This window comes from Rhea pennata, chromosome 1 (genome assembly GCF_028389875.1).
Source record: "Rhea pennata isolate bPtePen1 chromosome 1, bPtePen1.pri, whole genome shotgun sequence".
NCBI classification, from domain to species: Eukaryota; Metazoa; Chordata; class Aves; order Rheiformes; family Rheidae; genus Rhea; species Rhea pennata.
Window position 1 is genome coordinate 44,291,785 of NC_084663.1, and position 19,039 is coordinate 44,310,823.

Genomic DNA, 19,039 nt, shown 5'->3' on the forward strand with positions numbered 1-19,039 from the left:
TTCAAAATGTTTATACAATATAAATGTTGAAGCTCAGCAGAGCATCTTTTATACATGTACAGCTTCTGTATTTTCACCACTTGAGATAAGCATAGTACAGTCAGTCAATGGCAAGTTTAGTCAATACATCACTTTAGTGATAGCATTTATTGCTAAAAAGTCCTTCCTTATTCATTATTTGCATATTAGCTAATCTTTCCCTAGATGAGATGCTATGATTGACATTACAGATTAAACGGAATTAGTCATATTTTAAAGGCTTGTATTATTGAACAGTTTTGACAATATAATTCACGTGAAAATGAAAGTTTCTGACTTTCAGACTGACTAAGGCTAAAACATTAACATAGGGCATGCTTTGAAAATGTTTGCTTTCGAACACCAACTAGTCTTAATAATCGCCTTTTAAAAGAATCTCAATAAGCTGTATACATTCTTATCCCTCAAGATCTTTGTTGTGCTGGTATAGAGCTGTACTGATGTTGTACCTTTTCCTTGTGTTCATTGGTCTCTGCTTTGCGTCTTACCAGGAAATAAGAAGAGATGTCAAAATATGTAAGAAAGCAATGAAAACTTATCTGGTCTTTTGAAATGAAAATATGAAATGTCTTTTCATTTTGCTCTATGACTGTCTTATGCTTAGATCAATACATTATCATGCATTGCCAAAGCAGTACCAAATCTTTGAGTTTCATTATGGTTCTCGGAACAAAAAACAAGAATATTTCTTCAGTAACTTGCAGTATTAAAAACTCTATATAATATAATCGTATGTTCTGATTTTTGCCTTATCTCCTCGACACAGAATAGAGGCTTTCTTTTCAGGGATTGATTGGACATTTAGAGAAAGCATGATTGAAAATTTACTCAACATTTCAAAGTGAGAACTAAATCTAGTTCACTTGTACCTTCTAGAAAGTCTCTTTCTATGCTGGTACACATGAATTTGAGACAAGTTCCTAGAAGCCAGAAAAATGAATGTTTTAAGACATGAATATTTAAAGAAGATATTGTTTGATGGGAGTGAGAAGAGTAATTTACTGGATTCCAGATTCCGTGGACTGTTTTATTTTGTTTATTTTTTAATTTTCCACAGCAAAATGAAAAGCTATACCCACTATATATTGATGTCTGTATCAGTCTATCTCTTCTGCCAAATATTTGCTCTGAATATTTGCTTAGTTCTTTTAACTCTTTTTAAGTTCCGAAGACAAATGCAAATATAATTTTCTAGTGATGATCTCACCATCACAGATTCAGGGGCAATGTCACATCACTAGATAATGCTTTGACTACTACTATGAGATTACTAATGGTGCAGCCTCTAAGATTCAGAAACTATGGGGATATAAAGGAAAAGAATAAAACATCAAGTGTTTTATTTGTGTGTTTTACTTTTGCCTTGAAGATAGTTAGATAGGCATTTCCAAGCAGTGTGAGTATCTTGAAGTACTTAATTGTAATCTCTGTCACTAAGTTCAACAGAAGTTCCTTTGGTACAACAGACATTTTCCTCGCTGTGACTTTCAAAATACAGTGTCTTGGAGATAAAAGTTACCAGAAACTTTGCTCTGGCTTTCCAGAGAAAATTATGGACACTTTGAATTAAGGTTTACCCTGTAAAGTGAGAGATTGTCAACTAGCACTGAGTTATTTTGAGTAACTTAATGAATAAAATAACTTTTTCCAAAGGAGAAACTTGGTCATACAAGTAAAATTCTTGAATTTTCCTGGATTACGATACCTTCATAGCAAAATCTTTTGTTAGTCCCACCATGGAGACTAAGTTTGCTTAGAAACTGAGACTAATAAAGGCAGTCTGCTTTCTGAAATTCATGAAGTGTTGATTAATGATTCTCTATTGCAGTGGGTTCCATTTTATGACATACAGAGAGGGTAGTGTGGCTAGCTCAGACACAGATGTCTGTTTTGTAGCTGTCTACACTGTAGACAATTGTTTAGTCAGATGAATCTCACCTGACTTTCAGTTCAGGACATGATGTACCGTGTTCCTTCTTCGAGAAACAGTGTTCCAGAAGGTGATGAAGTATATACTGCACATACAAACATTACAAAATAATTTCAAAATTTTATCATTAATTGTGTTCCAGAGCCAGTTTTTGGCTTGCCAGGCTACAAGATGCTGTTGATGAAAATGTATTGATTAGTGTGATACTCTCCTGTTTTAATTTTCAAATCCCTCTTTTAGAATAAGATTGTGATGTGCTTCAGTTTGCTTTCATATGTATACTTCAGACTAAATGTTAAACTTTTCAAAAACAGAAATCTGGTCTAAGCCAGTGGTCTGACATTTTAGAGTCAGCACAGAAAGGAGGTGGTGCTTCCAGGGCGTACTTTATCCTGGTTATTTGAGGCATTGGCTACTTCCACAGGTGATAATACAGAGAGAGAAGGCAATGAGTTTGAAACAAAAGCCTGACATTTAGGTGGCCTAAGTTTCAGTAAGGTAAATCCTTGTTATCTTATTTTTGTCAGCATATATTGACTTTATATTTGTATATTCAATTTTAATGAGAAAATTCTAGTGTTTGTTAGCTATCTTCTGAAAACTATTGCCATCTAGGGTTTGTTTTTTTTTTTTTTTTTAATTATTTTATTTACAAAGTTATTTCTTCAGTGGGAGCATTAGCACAATCATGTTCTTGCAAGAATGGATCCTTATTTTAAATGAGAAGCGTTGGAATTATACAACTTTAAGTCTATTACTGCTAAAAATTCAAAACTTCCTTGAAGAAGGAGTTTTTTTGCTTCCTTTAAAAAGTCTCAAATATTTGAATTTTCTCTTTTAGGGTGTTGTCAGACCAACAGGTGGCTATGCAGTTATGCTGAACTGGACCATGTCAGCTGTATATGGACTCAAACCTGGTGAGGTAATTCTGTTTAAATTTCATTAAACTTTTTGGATCTTCTTTTTTTTTTTTTTAAAAAAAACCCACTATTCTCATGTTTTTATTTGGTTTTAGGTGTGGTGGGCAGCTTCTGATTTAGGCTGGGTTGTTGGTCATTCCTACATTTGCTATGGGCCGCTCCTTCATGGGAACACTACAATTGTGTATGAGGTAAATGTTTACTATTGACTTTGACATTTTTGTGTTAAGTGCAGTATGGAATTAGGGCACTGCTGTTTTTTACTTTTTGTTTTGTTTTCAGGTAATTTCAAAATAAAGGTATTTTAACCTAGTATGAAACACCTGTCCTCTTCTATTTCGGGCACCTTATCCAAATCTAGCTTGTGAGCTGCTTCTAATGGCTGCATTAGCAGCCAAGCTAGCATGTGGAGGAGTTGGTGAGTGCAGCTAGGCTGGTTTGTAGCTGCCCTCCAGTCTGAGGACTGCGAAGGAGAGCAGAAGCTTAGTACACTGGGTGATAAAGCTTCCTCTTTGGTCTGTATCAAGGCAGAAGTGTCTGAGCAGTATCTGTTCCAGGGTTCTGGGCTGTAGATTAACACCTTCCAGGCCTGAAGACCAGGCCAGGTCTTCATCAATGTCAGTCTTGGGAGAGAGGGGACTGTGGCTCTAAGCCTGCATGAGGGGAAGACTACAGTACAGGCATGTCCTACTATTCACTGAGGATGTGTTCCTGAAAGTGTAGTGGTTACTGTAAAAGGATACCAAATTCTGATGATCCTGTTTCTGTCTGTCCATACTTCCCACCATAGATACTGTCTCCATATATTTAAATTGTGTGTATTTTTTCAGTATTTTTACTCCTCCCTCTATTACATTAATTCTTAAAGAAAACTTACTTTGGGTATCCTTCAAACTCAGCTATTTCTTCTGTGGCTGGTGACAATCAATGGAGCAGAGAAGTCAAAAACAACAGATTGAAAAATGATAGATAGTGGAGTGAGTGTTCCTGTGCTGTGGAGGCTTCAGCCACCGGCCATTAGACTGTAGATCCTGTGTGCATCTAGCAGTGGATGTTCTGTGTCACATTCTGGACACAGAATATGTCATATCTGTCTGGAGATGACGCGTTCTTACTGGATCTGTGCTGGAAGTAGTCAGGACAATATGGTTGGAGTCAGAGTTCAGAGAAGACTGATCTTTTCTTTCCTTAACCCACACAAGGCACCTGAAGCCAGGACTCAGAGAACAGGCAGGGCTTAGCTCTGCCACATGTGGAGTGAAACTCGGTGGAGTTGAGAGGAGGAGACTAGTCCAGCAGGAGTTGACTGCTGCATCCTAACTTTGGTGCTCAAAAAGCAGTCATGGTGCCTGACATGGTTATTTTTTCAGAATTTATTGTTCATTTTCTGATGACTGGGCATAAGCTACAGTATTGCTTGAACCATCTTTATTCTTCAAAGAGTGAATCCAGTATTCAGCAATGATAGTGAAAGACATATTTTATTTAAAAGCACTCACACTCTTAGCTCTTAAGCATGCTGAGACTTGGTTGCTTGCACTCATCCTGGTATTATCCTTTCTCATTTTCCAGATTCTTCAGCATTATTCAGTGAAGCCTGCCTAGCAATTGTTAAATCTTTTTAATGGTCTTAAAGGTGGAAGTTGTTTTAGCTGTACCCTCACTGTGTACTGATCATGTCTGTCTATCTGTAGTGGTAATTAGAAACATGTGATCTGTTAGGGGAAGTTCTGTGGTGACTCATAGAAGAGCGTACAAGAATTCAAAAATTATTGTGAGTGTATTGGCTACTGAGAGCATGAAAAAGCCTATAAAGCAGGCTTTGATAACATTCTGAATACAGCAATTGTTTTTAAAAAACCCATCTGTATCTAGTGCTTCTGGAACAGGAGAATCAGCATGGCATAGTGAAAACATACTGTTTTACAGAACATCACAGGTGCAGGAAATAGATATTTTGGTTGAACTTGCTCCATCTTCCTGCTGTCAGGGCATACAAGCAAATGTGACTATACTGGAACAGAAATGGATTGTTAGTGTTTTCAAGAACAAGTCGTATCAGAAAAATTCATTGGTGTTTGCACATCCAGTTAGTCTGGCATTGGTTGAGACATGACCCGCTGTTATGAACTCATACGCTGCTGTTCACGAGTAGCTGGCGAGAATTGTGCTAAAATTTGCAGAAATGTATTTCTGAATCCTGGGAATGCTGGAGAAACTCGGACAGTTGAAGTAAGGTGGGGATGCCTCCAAAATTATTGGAACGCCATTGCATCAAACATCACACAGCTGACTGTGGCTCGCTGCATCCTATATTAGGTGCTAATCAGAAGAGGTGCTGTCCTTTGACAGTGTAAGCTTTGAGCAGCAGCAAACTACTTACTAGATTCTCACAAGCAGGAGTGCTTCTTGAAGCAGGTCAAAGGTCTGCAAGTCAAGAAAAGCTACAGTAATTAAGGGAGCATATATGTGATGCTTTGAATCAAAGCAGTAGTGCTGTTTTGAAATAAGACCTTTGATTGTCCCTGCTTATTGTTTTGGTTGAGAGAGTGTTTTTGGACATATGAATGAGATCCTTGCAAAGGAAACTGAGAAGGAACCTTTGCCCATTAGGATAAAACAATTGGACCCAGTGAGTGGGGCTGCACTGCTGTGAAGTCATCCAACACATGTCAAACATGCATGTGCCAACAGAAGGCTCTAAAACTGTCAAGAGCTCCCACTTCACCCTGAAATACTTCTCATGCTATATAAAAGTGCTCAGTGTCATGTATACCTTTTTATTGGCTAATGGCTGCTACATATCTTACTGTTCTTCTATCTTTCTGCTGCTCCTTTATTTCTGCCAAGACTTTTTGCTTCCTCTTTCCTAACCTGCCCTATTTCTTCTGCTTTTTTTTACTACTTCTTTCTTAATTTGCTTTTCAGTAATCTCTCAAGAAGGCAGATTTGAAGAACTATTTTTTTTAATTAAGTGTTGAAGTACACAAAGTGATAACAATAATGCATAAGATTTTTTTTCTAAGAATCCAAAAGGTAGAGAAGTTTGGGTATCTTAATATTTTCTTTCCTTGGAAAAACTTAAACAAATGGTTATTACTAATTTGAAAATCAGTTTACCTTCTGGCTGAATAAAGTTTACCTGCTTGAAAGCTTGCACTAAATGCATTATCAAAATCTATGGTGCCATGAATATCTACAGTGTAACTATGGCAATAAAAATGAGCCGTTGATTTGAGAATGTCTGTGTATATGCTTAGCTCTTTCTTGAAAAGTCTGTGATACGTTAGTCAGTTGGAATCCACTTACTTCTGTGAATATGTCTCACCTTGAAACAGAGCTTTTGAGTCAATGACAAGTGTCAGCTGGCTGATAGCAGTAGATATGCTGTATTCAAAGTGCATGATACAGCTGTGTGCTGGAGCACGTGGTGGAAAGGAACATGTAATTTCTGTAGAACATTAGAAGGTAACTTTACGACACTGCAAATTAATAAACTAAATAGTCCTTTTAAAAGGAGGAAGGAGATCAGCAGCAGCAGTAGGGTCAAGTTCTAGAGAAAGGAAAAGGCAGAATTCAAGACCAACAGATAAGTGAATGAATGTGTTAAATGTATGAGGAGACTCTCTTGAAAACAGTATTCCTTAATAAGTAAATATAACTTTACATAGAAATAAGGCTACAGTAGTTTCCCATGACTCATATATTCACATGAGAATATATACACATAGATTTGTATAGATGAATAGACAAAAATGTCCAGAGAAATGAACAGTATTTGCCTGTGTACATATTTGAACTTGCAGATAACTTGAGATGGATTCATGATGCTTTGTAATAAATATTGTACAGCTGTCCTGTACCTTTTACTCATTGCAGAGCTTATGCATGTCAGATTCTTCTTGTATGTGTTTGTTTATACAAGACAAACATGGAGACCTCTGTGAGAACTCCTAAAAGTTCACTGAAAAACTTCGGGACTGATTTTTGACATTTTGAGATAAATCATCTGGGTTCAGTTAACTGCTTGTGAAAAGGAAGAAATTACTGCAACATTCTTTTTGTTGCTAATAAAAAGATACTTTTTCCTGCTAAGAAGAAAAACAGTATGGACATTCTTTTTGTATTATTTTAATGCCATTGTGGTGATGGAACGCTCTGAACAAGGGAAGCAAGCTTTGGCTCTGAAAAATTAACTAGACTGTTCATGATTTAGGTTCTGAGGTAGAAAGACTGAGGAAGAACAGTCTGTCTATTAAATACAAGTCCCACAAAACTCCATTTTTTTCCTCTCTTGTCAGACTGTTACACACTGTAGTATGTAAAGGTCTTGTGAAATCTTTGGAAATGCAGTATCTTTAAGCAAAAATAATAATGAAATTATTTTGAGCTTGTTCTGCTGTCTGGAAATAAAGGCTTAACAAGATTTGTGGATCTGTAGGCTATATTTAAGTACTACCATACTGTCCTTCAATCTTGAATCTACCTTCCTAGCAACTTAAATGATTCATATAGATAATTGTGATTAATATATATATATTTAAATTTGTGAAGCAGAAGTATATTCTAGGAAAAATAAATATATTCTTTGCTAAACTTGCAGTTGATGACATTTTTTGTTGGAAAGTCTGGATCAATATGCAAGGTTAATTTTCTGGTATATGGCTCCACATGAAGTAGAGATGTTTGTTTTTTACTTCACTTGGATTTTCTCATGCAGGATTGACCTTCTGGACAAAGTTCTAAGTTAGACAAGCAACCACTTGTATGCTCTCTATAATGCACTGTTGTGATCTTATTAAAGGCAATCAGATTCTGTAAGGTATTGATGAAAATACAATTTATTGGAGCTAACAGTGGAAGGAAGAAGAGGATAGATAATCTTAAGTTCATTCAGATGTTGGGAATTCCAATTTGTACAGCATCTGGTGGACCTCCAATCAGGGCATGGGTACAGCGTAGATTCATCTGGAATGGTTTGCTGACATTATGGTCTTTATAGCTTTTAGCAGATTTTCTTAGAAGTAAACAGTTCTATTCATCTTTTCTACTGGCAAGGAAAATGATGTTTACATGAGAAAATGCAGCTTTACTTTAACATGAAGACAAGGACAGGCAGTTGGCAAAATCTCTAGCTCAAGTGGAAGCTGCCTACAGGCTCTTCCATTACGATTAGCCAGCTAAGTTTGTCCAAGTCAAAGGATTTGTGCAATGGATAGCATGGGCCTGAAGTCCAAGTTACGTGTGCAGTGCAATACTGGATAGCATATCACAGCACCGATCTGTGCTAGTCAGGTCAACTGTTAGACGGATCACTAACTCCCCTATGTACAATAGGATCACTACTCTCTCACTTCTGTTTTTGCAGTACAGAATATATGAAATAGTAATTTGTTGACTGTTTTGACCAAAACTAAAGATTTTGTAGACTAGATTCTAATTTGTCTGCTGTGGTTTGTGTGAGTGTGAGATATATCTACTGTGTCAGTGTGTGTTGCAGGTGTGCATTCTCCTATGCGAGTATGCCTTCATAAGGGAAGTCTAATATATATGTGTATATATATATGTGTATATATATATATGTGTGTATATATATATACACACATATATATACACCTATATAGATATTAGTCTCTTCCCCCCGATATGTGTAAGAATGTTCCTTACATTTCTAAATGTATTTAATTGTCTGCAGTTTTTAGAGGATTTGTTCAACTGTTACATCCACTAGAAAAGAAGTATTGCTTTGATTTTTTTTTTTGAGTTTAGAATCCTACTTTATGAATAATAGCATCATCTTTAGGCCCTTTTTAATAAAGAAATTTTGGAGGCAATGAAACATCACGTATATACTCTTGAGTATGTTGACATTAAACCTGTGAGTTCAGCTGAAAATTGGAGAAGAAATAAGCTCGTTTTAGGCTGATTTTATAGCTTGCACAATTTAGCTGATGTTGGTTTTCAAACCCTATCTTCATCTTTATCTCAATTTCATTTCCAAATTCTCAATATAATTCTAATATACTATTTTTAGTGCTTCAGTGGCTTCAACATTTCTGTGAATAATTAGAGAACTCCAGTTAAAAGTGACTTTCATTAGGAAGATGAAAAGAAAATAGAAAAAAATGGAAGTAACTAGCTCATATTCTTTTTCAGGTTTAATTCTGTTATAAAAGAATTCCATTTTGTATTTTGTCTGGAATAAAAATGATTTTCCCACTGGATTCATAGAATTTTAAGGCCAGCAGGGACCATTGTGGTTGACTTTTCTGACACACTACATAATAGAGTGAAAACTTCTCTCTGTAGCAGAAATACACATTTATAGAATCAAATATCACATTAGCCTGGGTATTAAATTATTATAGTCTAATTAATGTTTAAATACCTAATGTTAATTAACATCTATTCAGATGTTAATTAGATTCTTCCTTCCAAAGGGATTAACTCATCACCTCCTCTCTAGTTAAGTAGAAGAGGAGAGTATTGTGGGAAAAAATGCAGTTCTGAGAGATAAATGAAGGAAAAAATTTTGATAGTTGTGTAGTAGCTATTCCTGACCACTGATAAAGTGGTCACATAGTCGTTCTTGCATGTATTTGCCAGAAGTAAAGAGGATTGTTAAAGTTAGTACTATGTTGAAAGAGTTTTTGTTCTAGCAAGTGTAGAGTAAGAAATGGGGGAAAAGTAAACTGTTCCATCAGTAGTCTCTGTTGCATACTCATCTTGCAATAAAGTTTTATATTTGAGTGGATGTTTGGGGAGCAGGATGGATATTGTCATTATAAAAGCTCTGAATTTAAAATATGTTGTTTCTGGAAAATAAAAAGGGTAAAAATCATATTTCTTTAACAATACATATTAAAGAAAAAACAGACTCTTCTACTTGAATCCTACTAGCTGCTTATGAGAAGTGTATGTTCCTCCTTTTTTCTTTTTTTTTCCTAAAATTGGGTGAGACAGCTCTCTCGCTCTTTCTGACTGCCTTATTCTTGTTTACCATGCTCTCAGTTCATGCCAACCACAGATATTATTGCCGGTAATCTTCTTTTGTGTATTTCCATCTACCTTATTGATGCAAATGTTGAATAGTATCAGGTCTTGAACAGATCCCGGCAGAAATGCAGTGGAAGCATCCTGTTTGCTAACATTCCCCAACTGACTCAGCAATCTGTTAGCGTATTCTGAGTCCAATTACCCTGTGCTTTATTTTTTTATAATGCTAGCTTGTTAAAAATTGAAAATGCATGTGGTAATAAACCTCTCATGGCTTTTTGCAGTCCTGCTAAAAATTTTCATATGATAAATGAGAGCTCTGCTTGGCAATTTCATTTGTAGTTTTTTGGGGGCTCTGAAATTGGTGTGCACTGTCTCGGATTTATTTTGTTTGTGTCAGTTTTTGTTTATGTGTTTGCTAAGCTGCAAACACCTGCCAAGGCATGGGAGAGGTTTGCTGCAGGCTCAGTAACCATATTTTACATATAGGCTTGATTTTTTTTTCCTAAATGAAAATTTAAGTGTCACCTTATCCCTTATCTCCTAACCATTGTCAATGGGATTTCCTACTCTTTTCCTTAAGCTGTTTAGTTTTTTTGTGTGTTTTTTCCTAGACCTGAGAATTGCACGTGCTTTTCCAAACCAGAGCTTTTGTGGCCTGCCTATTACAAGCACTGTCAGCCTGTTGGGGTCCTACATGTACCGCTTTCCACACGTCTTAGGGTTTAGCTGTGTGTGCTCAAGACACTCCATGGTGCTCAGTTCAGGTTTTGGCATGGCCTGAGCTAATGGTCGGGGAGCAGCAGGAGTGGGTTCCTCTGCGAGGGAAAGTAAGGCAGGAGCCAAAAGTGATGGCAAGGCAGGTGGGGCTGTGCCCCTCCTGACCAGGGGCCTGTCCCCCCATACCCAAACAAGCAGAGCAAATCTGATGGTGACTACCATAGCAAAGCTGGCCCTGAGCACAGGCAGCCGAATGCCTCAGAGGGTGTTGGTGCACTTGGGGCCTGACATAGATCTTTCATGGGCTCCGGAAGTTTTCAGTTGATTAAAAACTACAGGCTATATTCTTATTGGCACACTAACCACAGTTAGGCTTTTTTCTGTCCAAGATGATTACAAATGGTGCAACTTTGGTTACATAGTTAATGAGAAGTTTATGAGAATTTGGAAACTTTCCTATTTTGAGACCATTTGTTTTAGCGCAAGTTAGTTACATGGAGTTGAACTACTAACTATATGGTTGCAGATCTGCAGGTATAGTGAATATTGCAGAGATGACATAAACTTGAAAGAGCAGGTTTTCTAGGGGAGAGGAGATACTGAGGTTGGAACGCTTGGATAAATTCATGAAAGCTGTGACAAATAAGTGTTTAAGAGACAGTTTAAAGACAGTTTGATGAAGGAGCTTTCTTTGGGAGCTATGCATTACATAAGAGGAAGAAGGGCATTGTCTGGTTGAAAAAGTGAATTATTTCCTTTTGTCTTTCTTTTGGGGAATCTGTGATAGACTAGCAGAGAGATTTTGGCAGTGGTGGCACTCCTCCATGTTTCTTTTGCTGGTAATCATTTTTTCTTTTGTTCAGTTTCTTCCTGCTTTCTTCTCGCTACCTGCTCCATCTTCAAAAAACAAAAACAACACACTTTTCCAGATGTGCATTTTGTTTTGTCGTGCTTTTTTGCCTTTTGTAATCTTCCTCTACTGCAAAACTCCTCTTGCCAGTAGTACCTAACTACAGAACTGCAAAGTCAGTGAACTTGTCTGGCGTCGTGAGTCTCGATTCTTAAATTTGCCAAATGGTTTGTCATTGTTTTTGCCAGCTTTTTGGCATAGCTAGATGCAGAACAAGTATGAGGGAGTTAGCAGTGGGTTAAGGCAGGTGTGCGAGGGGGAAAGAGAATAATTTACGGGATCCTGTGTCAGAGGCAGTGGGCTGGCTTTTAAGATGGGACAAGGTAGGGTATTTTAGTGAGACCTTAGTAAAAACACTGTCTCTTCTTCAGAAGACAGGGTGAAAAGCGCTGGAAAGTGGGAAAGCTGTGTTCAAACTTGCATAGGCCCCATCTATCCTATGTTCGCAGACTACCGTAGCCACAAGTCTGTGTTTTGAAAGACAACCTTCTCTTTTCTGTTAAGTGTCTGCTTTTGGGAAGTGTGTTCTGCTTTGAATCCTGAGTGGAATAAAGTGCCTCAGTTTCACAATCAACATCAGCAGTCTTTCTCCTCCCGTATGGCTGGTTTCCTGCTGGCTGGCTCAGGGTTGTGGCAGGAACTCTGAATCGGAGCTTCATGCTCCACTCTTGGCAGCAATCAGATGACTGCTTTCTAAGGAGTGCAATGTTTAGTTCCCAGCCAGCAGTTGCTTTCTCACTCTTTTTATTAATCTGCATATGAAAGACATTCCTTCTTCTCCTTGGCTTTGGCAGATGGCTGCATTTTGTCTCCTGTGTCCCTTCTGCTATGTACTACCATATGCAGCAATTAATTTGCATAATATTTGGGTAGTGATGTAGGAGGAGAGGTGTTTTATACCTGCCTGTCTGTTTGCGTCTGTATGGGCAAATGCTTGGACATATATATATCCAAGGGGATGTGCAAAGGTTGTGGATGGAGGTGTGTTAGAACTGTGCTGGTGGTTGGCTGAGCAACCTAATGTGCAAAAATACCTTGTTTGCTTTAAAGCAAAATTCTGGCCTTCAGATGACAGCATAGTGAGTCTAGTAGTAGTAGAACAATGAAATAGTGCCTCTCCAATGCAGTTTGTTTATATGAATTTGTGGTGTTATTTATCATCTATTATGTGAATCTGTTATATATATCTTTCATACCTGAGGACGAAAATCGCTTGCTGTTGAAGGTTGGAAACAAACTTGATTAGTGTATATTTTGATAACATTTACTGTTTGCTAGTGCCTTATTATTGGTATGAAAATACTGGATTTAGCAAATTCTTCAAGATATTCTAATGCCCCTTTTCCTTTTTCATCTTGGCAATAGAAAAGAACTACACAGTTCTGTATGCTATTTTTTTCCCACTGAACCTATTAATCTATCTATTGTATTGTTTGTTTTATTGCAAATCTTTCCTGTGTTAGAGGAAAAAGTACATATGGTTTGTTGAAAATTATCAGCACACATAAAGATTACTAGTTATGAGTTATAAGGTGTGCCTGCAAGTCTTTGAATGTAATGAAAGACATGAATGTGAATGAGACTTGCTGAGAAAGACATATTCCAAATTTGCATTTACACAAGAGATAAAAGGAGACAAAAATTTGTTTTGTGACTAGCATGGTGCTGTAAAGATGGTGACATTTGCATAGTAAAACTTTCTCTGTATTTTTGATTTCTTACATGAAGCACTGACAAGTCATATTTGTGATACGAAGAGCATATGTCTCTCCCTACTTGTCTGTAGGCTCTGTCGAAGTTCATCTTCCTAATGTGGCCTTTCTAGTGAAAAGGTTATGACAATACCTGCAGAGCTGAAGCTCGTTCTTCTTTAACATCTCTTCATCATTTAAAAATAAACCTATTTGGAGCAGTTCGTTCACTGTAGTAATTACATACAATAAGATTGTAATTATATGATCTTGTACCAGCTGCTTTTCATATTTGCAGCACAGCAGATTATTTTTGATTATTTTTGTTATTATTACTTGCCATTGGATGATTTGTCACATCTAATTACTTCAGTTTATAGTTCTTCTGTATATGCTGAATATTCCCTGTAGCTCAAGACAATGTTTAGTTTTTAAGGTAGTAGTAGTATGATAGCTCACTAAAACAGAAAAGGGCTTTGGCTTCTCTCCAGTCTTTATGTGCTGTAATGGCACAAAGGTGCCAAGAAGCCAGTTGTAAGCAGCTAGCTGGGAATTTTTCTAGAACTGGGAGAAAATCTCCAGGTAACAGAGAGGTGGCATTATCTGTAGGCCTGTGCACAGGGTGGATAGCTGATGTGCTGCTGCGTCAAGAAGATCCTAGATCAGCGGGCTTTGAATGTTCTTCAGCGTTTTATGATAAAAGTAGAAGTACACACAGCCCCCTCTGCTCTTTGTGTCTCTTTCCATATGCCTATCCGTTTATCCTATTTTCAGTAGCAGTTAGTCTGTGTTGTGTTCATTAGAGAGTTTGTGCCCAAAGCATGTGAATTGATGTCTGTAACAAGTAAATACACTCAAAGTACCAAAAGCTTCTTTAAAGTCTTACCTGAAATTACTTCTGTTGCTGTGCTTCTGCTACTGTTACTTGTTCAAGTCTTAAACTGTCAAGGAATTATGAAGTATTTTTATCCTGTGACATTTTAAATTACTATCTCCGTAGGGGAAGCCTGTGGGAACGCCAGATGCTGGTGCCTATTTCCGTGTGCTAGCAGAGCATGAAGTAGCTGCCGCCTTTACTTCACCAACCGCAATTAGAGCAATCCGTCAGCAAGACCCTGAGGCAGCTTTGGGAAAGCAGTACTCTCTGACAAGGTGAACTAAGGATACACTGGAAGTAGTTTCTAACAGAAATAGACTGGATGAACTAAGAATAGCGAAGTATCTGGGGTTTTGCCCACCGCTGTATAGCAGAATACAAAAGAATCCTTGAGAATTTAGGTGCATTTGTATTTGTTTGTAAACTTACATTGATAGTTTGGAGGAGATGCAAACTGTTAAGACGATTACGACCCTAAAATTAAGAATTTTTAGTGAGTTAGAATTGCTTGTTTAACCTTAATTTTACTGCACTGTGTTTATATGCTACAATACAGTCTTGGATTACATGATCCTGTACTGTTTTTCCACTTGATCTCCCGTTTCACTGTGTGCACAGAATCTTCAGTGTTTCTTTAATCCGCAGTAATTTTGTTTATCTCTGTTGTTCAGTTTTTGACCCCATAACTTAGTTACTGCTCATGATTTATTCAAATCATGCTCTGAAGACAAAACTATTTGCTATCTCATTCTGTTTTTAAGGTCTTTATCACTATACTATCTACATGGTTCAAAAACATTACTGAGTTCATCCTCATAAATCCCCTGTGAGATGAGAGAGTGGTATTATCTGTATTTTACAGATGGGAAGCCAAGGCACATAGAGATTAAGGTCAAAGTCTTCTATTAATTTTGAATGCCCGGTCTGAGCCACTTAAGCACCAGTATTTCAGAGTTCTTAGAGTTATATAGCACTTTATATGGTTAAGATGCATCTCTTGGTGACTTCAGTTGCATCTGCGAGTGTTTTATATTTCTACAAATCAAGCTTCAGAATTCCATCTCTGGAATTTTGGGCTTGAATAATTTGTTCAACATCAAGCAAGGACTGTGTTAGACTGTAGGCAGTATTCAGTCATAAGATCATATTTTATCACAGTTGTCCAAAGAGAAAGGGAAGATGCAAAGCCATATAGCTTAATTGGGCCTCAATTTTCTTAATTGCTCAGGGAAGTTTTTTCATCAAGAAGCAGGATATATTCATGGGTGTTCACTGCAAGTTCTTCATTAATTTCTTCCATCTGTTTTGAGTGCTATCATCAATCCTTCTCCCTCCTTGAAATAGAAGACAAGCCCATTTGAGACTCTAAAGCACTACTCTTCCATGATGTTTAGTGACAAGGAAGCTATTCACTGGTGTATCAGATGCTAGAAAACATTTTCTGGGTAATTACTAAAATCACTTAGTTCATTGTTAGCATATTCACATATTGGAAAATCTTAAAACAAACACTACCTGTTCTGTAAGTTGCCTTATTTTCTAGCCAAAGGATAATTCCTGATAAGTAAGAATTTCCTAACTGATATAATTTCTGTTAGATGTAAAAAAGTATTTCATCATTCCTATTCAGTGCCTAATTAATGAACTTTTCCATTTTTGTATAAATATGGTTGCCTCTTAAGTCATTCATCTTTGGGTAGAGTCATTCCCTAGTACCTGACATTTCTTTGCTACATCTAGTACAGAATTCAATATCTAGCAACACACCCCCACCCCCCGTGATACTTCTCTGGCCATCAGTATGGTACACTGAGTCTTACATTCCTCAAAAATCTCATATTTGGAATCTTACTTCATCTTTTAAATGACTTAAATTTTATGAACTGGTTAGGATCTGTTTTTCCATTTTTCCAAATGATTGGCAACATTGGACCACAATTTAACATATTAAATTAAGATATAAGTAATACGTAAGTATTTCATGTTCCATAACCTAGTTGGCTCTGTTGATTAATTGCAACTGTTCTGCCATTTTTTATCAAGGGAATCTATAGATACTAGCTTGTTTATCTGATACAATTCCTTAGTGTAACAGCTTAATGAAATTTCTACTAGTTTAAGTTCAAATCTGCAAGCAAAGGCCTGGAATGAGATGAGAGATCTGTCATGTTTCTTACTATCTGTCCTGCCTTTAGCCTGGAAATATCTGTTGCAGTGAACTTTTCAAATGCTAAGCCTCATATTTGTCATCAAATAATAGCCCTATCAAAATAGAAGCGACCTTTCAAATAAAAATTGCAATTGTTCCAAAGGCGTTAGAACAGCCCAAAAGTTTACTCTCAGTCATAAATGGTATACTAGTCCATATATGGGTAAAGGATGAAACCTCTACGTGGTTATGACATTACCCTCCAAAGACGCATGTATAGTAGGCTCCTTTCATTTCCTTCCATCTTCCTCGACTAAATGAAGAAACTGTGAAATGACAGTGGCCCTTCCTTCTTCCTGTTCAGATAAAGCATGTACTGTACTGTGAGAACAGGGCTGTGAGAAACGGATTCCTCTGCTTGGTCATTTGCTGACCTGGTCTGTGGTAAGTGAAACAAACAAGGAACTCCTAATTGCGCAGTTCTCTCACCTCCGAGCAGGTCTGAGAATGTATGGAGGTCAAGGACACAGTGGTTGTTGAACAAACTAAGGATTGATTGGGCTAAATGTCATGTTTGGCTGGTCACTGTAGCATTAAATATTATCGTGATACTTTAGAAGAAAGCCTGTGCTGGAGGCTTCACAGGTACTACTAATTATGGCAATTCCAAATGTTCTCAAATGGAACTTTAGTCACATTCTTTAAAGAAGTATATTCTTTGGGTTCAGATCTGGATATCTGAAAAGCATTCTGTGATGTGAAGTCAAGTTGGTGCTCATATGGTTGGCCATATTTTTAGATCCATCATACGTATCTTTGCAGCTTGGGCTAAGGGATATGTGACAAGTGATATGGCTGCACTCAGTATGGATCAGGACTAGAATTCATTTGATCTGTCATTAAGTTTCACCAGATATTTTGTGGACAGCAGAGGAATAGCCTCTCCTTATGTATTCATCAGTTGTTTTCAACTTTACTTGTGTTCTAGCTTCTATTTCCAATCTCTTTGGCTAAATAATCTTTGCTGGTTTTCTAGTCTCACTATGCTTGTTATCTCAAACATCTCCTTGCCTTTTCCTCCCAATTTAGCTTTTTCCTCAAGTTTAACTTGATATCCAAGGCACCAGTAGGAAGAATTACTGGTTGCACCTATACTCCAAAAGTGTCCCTGAAAGCCAAAACTGGTATTATCTTCCTGTAGGAGCATCATTGATGCCAGTTCTGGACAGAAATTCCTTGATTCTGAAAGGAAACACTGAGTCCATCCAGGAACTAAGGGAGGGGAGTGTCTAACTCTGTGATAATGGATAGGTCCCATGTCTCCAGCTCTTTCATCTGTCTTTAACGATAATGTTGGACAAAATAAGTAGTTGAAGTTGAATCTAGAAGCACTTTGATGTTGCCTGGTTGTTGTCAGGTGGGATTGGTAGGCCACCTAAACTTGCATTTAAGGACATACTACCTTAAAGAGACAGTATAGAAGTTGGATATACTTTGTGATCGTAAAACTTGTTCAGTAGGTATAGCTGAAGTGTAGGAGGCAAAGTACCTTGCTCTCAGTTCTGGTCCTGAGGTCTGCTCTGCCTCTGAAAGTATGTAGAAGCAGAAATTACAGAGGGAATCTGAGACTGCTAATATAGTCCTTGTCTGAGTATGTGCACAAGTGCAATTTTTTATTTTTATAACTCATCCAGGGTTTTATTGGACATTATTGGAGTCAGTAGAAAACCACTTGGGTAACAAAGGCCAATCTCTGTCAGATTTTGTCATTTCTTCTCTTTTTGTAGTATTTTGTTAGAAATGACTGAATATTCTGGTTGAAAAATTTTCCTATGAATTAAGAAATAAAAGTGAAAACTGCATTTTGGAAGGAGGTCTTACAATGAGAAGAACTGACAGTCTTAATTTTTTTGTTCTGACAAAGTCTCTCTCCAGATTGTGAATATAAATGATACATTTTTATAAAAAGTACATAAATTGCATTAATGCATTTTTCTTTAAAATTTTGATCATGTAAAAGGAGTATAGAATTGATATCATCTTGAAGTTTTGTCTTTTGTTATTTCTCAGCAACCTGAATATTGAGCTCAAGTTTGCTTAGCATGTAAGAAGGCAGAAGCGAAAAAGATTTAGTATTATCACTTAATAAAAATATCTTAGGCTTTGATAGATGAGGTATTCCTTTTGACTCGGAACATAATAAAAATTGCACCATTAGAAATAAGCAAATTATTCTGTTGATAAATGATCTGGAAGAAAATCTTTTAACCTGAACTCAAAGTTTCACTGGCAAATCTTTGGGAGTGCCAAAAAGGAATACTTAGTTGCACATCTTTTCCTGATCAGATATTTCTGCAATGTCTCAGATGCAATGCCTTCAGGAGAGAAGCATCCAGAAACAAACACTGCAATCTCAATTAGAAGGTGAAAATCACATAGACTGGAGAAGACACTGGCTTCCAGTTGTTGATAGTGTGCTGCAGTTCTTGTTACAGCTCATTCATACTGACTGGAGGCTGTTGTAGCAAACTATGTTAAGTGTTTTGGAGCCTTAGAATAATTGATTTGTCTACCTAGTAGCTTGGAATTGAAGTTTAAGACTGCAACACAATCCCTATGACACACAACTGTGTGCAAAGAATAGTGTATACACATAATACATATTATTGTGCTTACTCTAGAAAGAAATACGAGACTACATTAAAAATGCACAGGAATAATGAGTATGAACTAGATTAGTAACTTCTATTTTCTGTCCCATCACATCGAAATAAGAGGACATGAAATTAAAGTAGCAAATTTAAAAC

General features: G+C 37.0%; 1 protein-coding gene across 1 annotated transcript in view; it reads left to right on the top strand.

The window, feature by feature from the left end:
* ACSS3 (acyl-CoA synthetase short chain family member 3) overlaps positions 1-19,039 on the top strand; it is a 76,660-nt gene that overhangs the window by 20,748 nt on the left and 36,873 nt on the right. Inside the window, exons 6-8 of the mRNA XM_062568078.1 lie at positions 2,811-2,891; positions 2,985-3,080; positions 14,207-14,358. Of these exons, the coding sequence (XP_062424062.1) occupies positions 2,811-2,891; positions 2,985-3,080; positions 14,207-14,358 (329 nt within the window). The remainder of the gene's footprint in view (positions 1-2,810; positions 2,892-2,984; positions 3,081-14,206; positions 14,359-19,039) is intronic.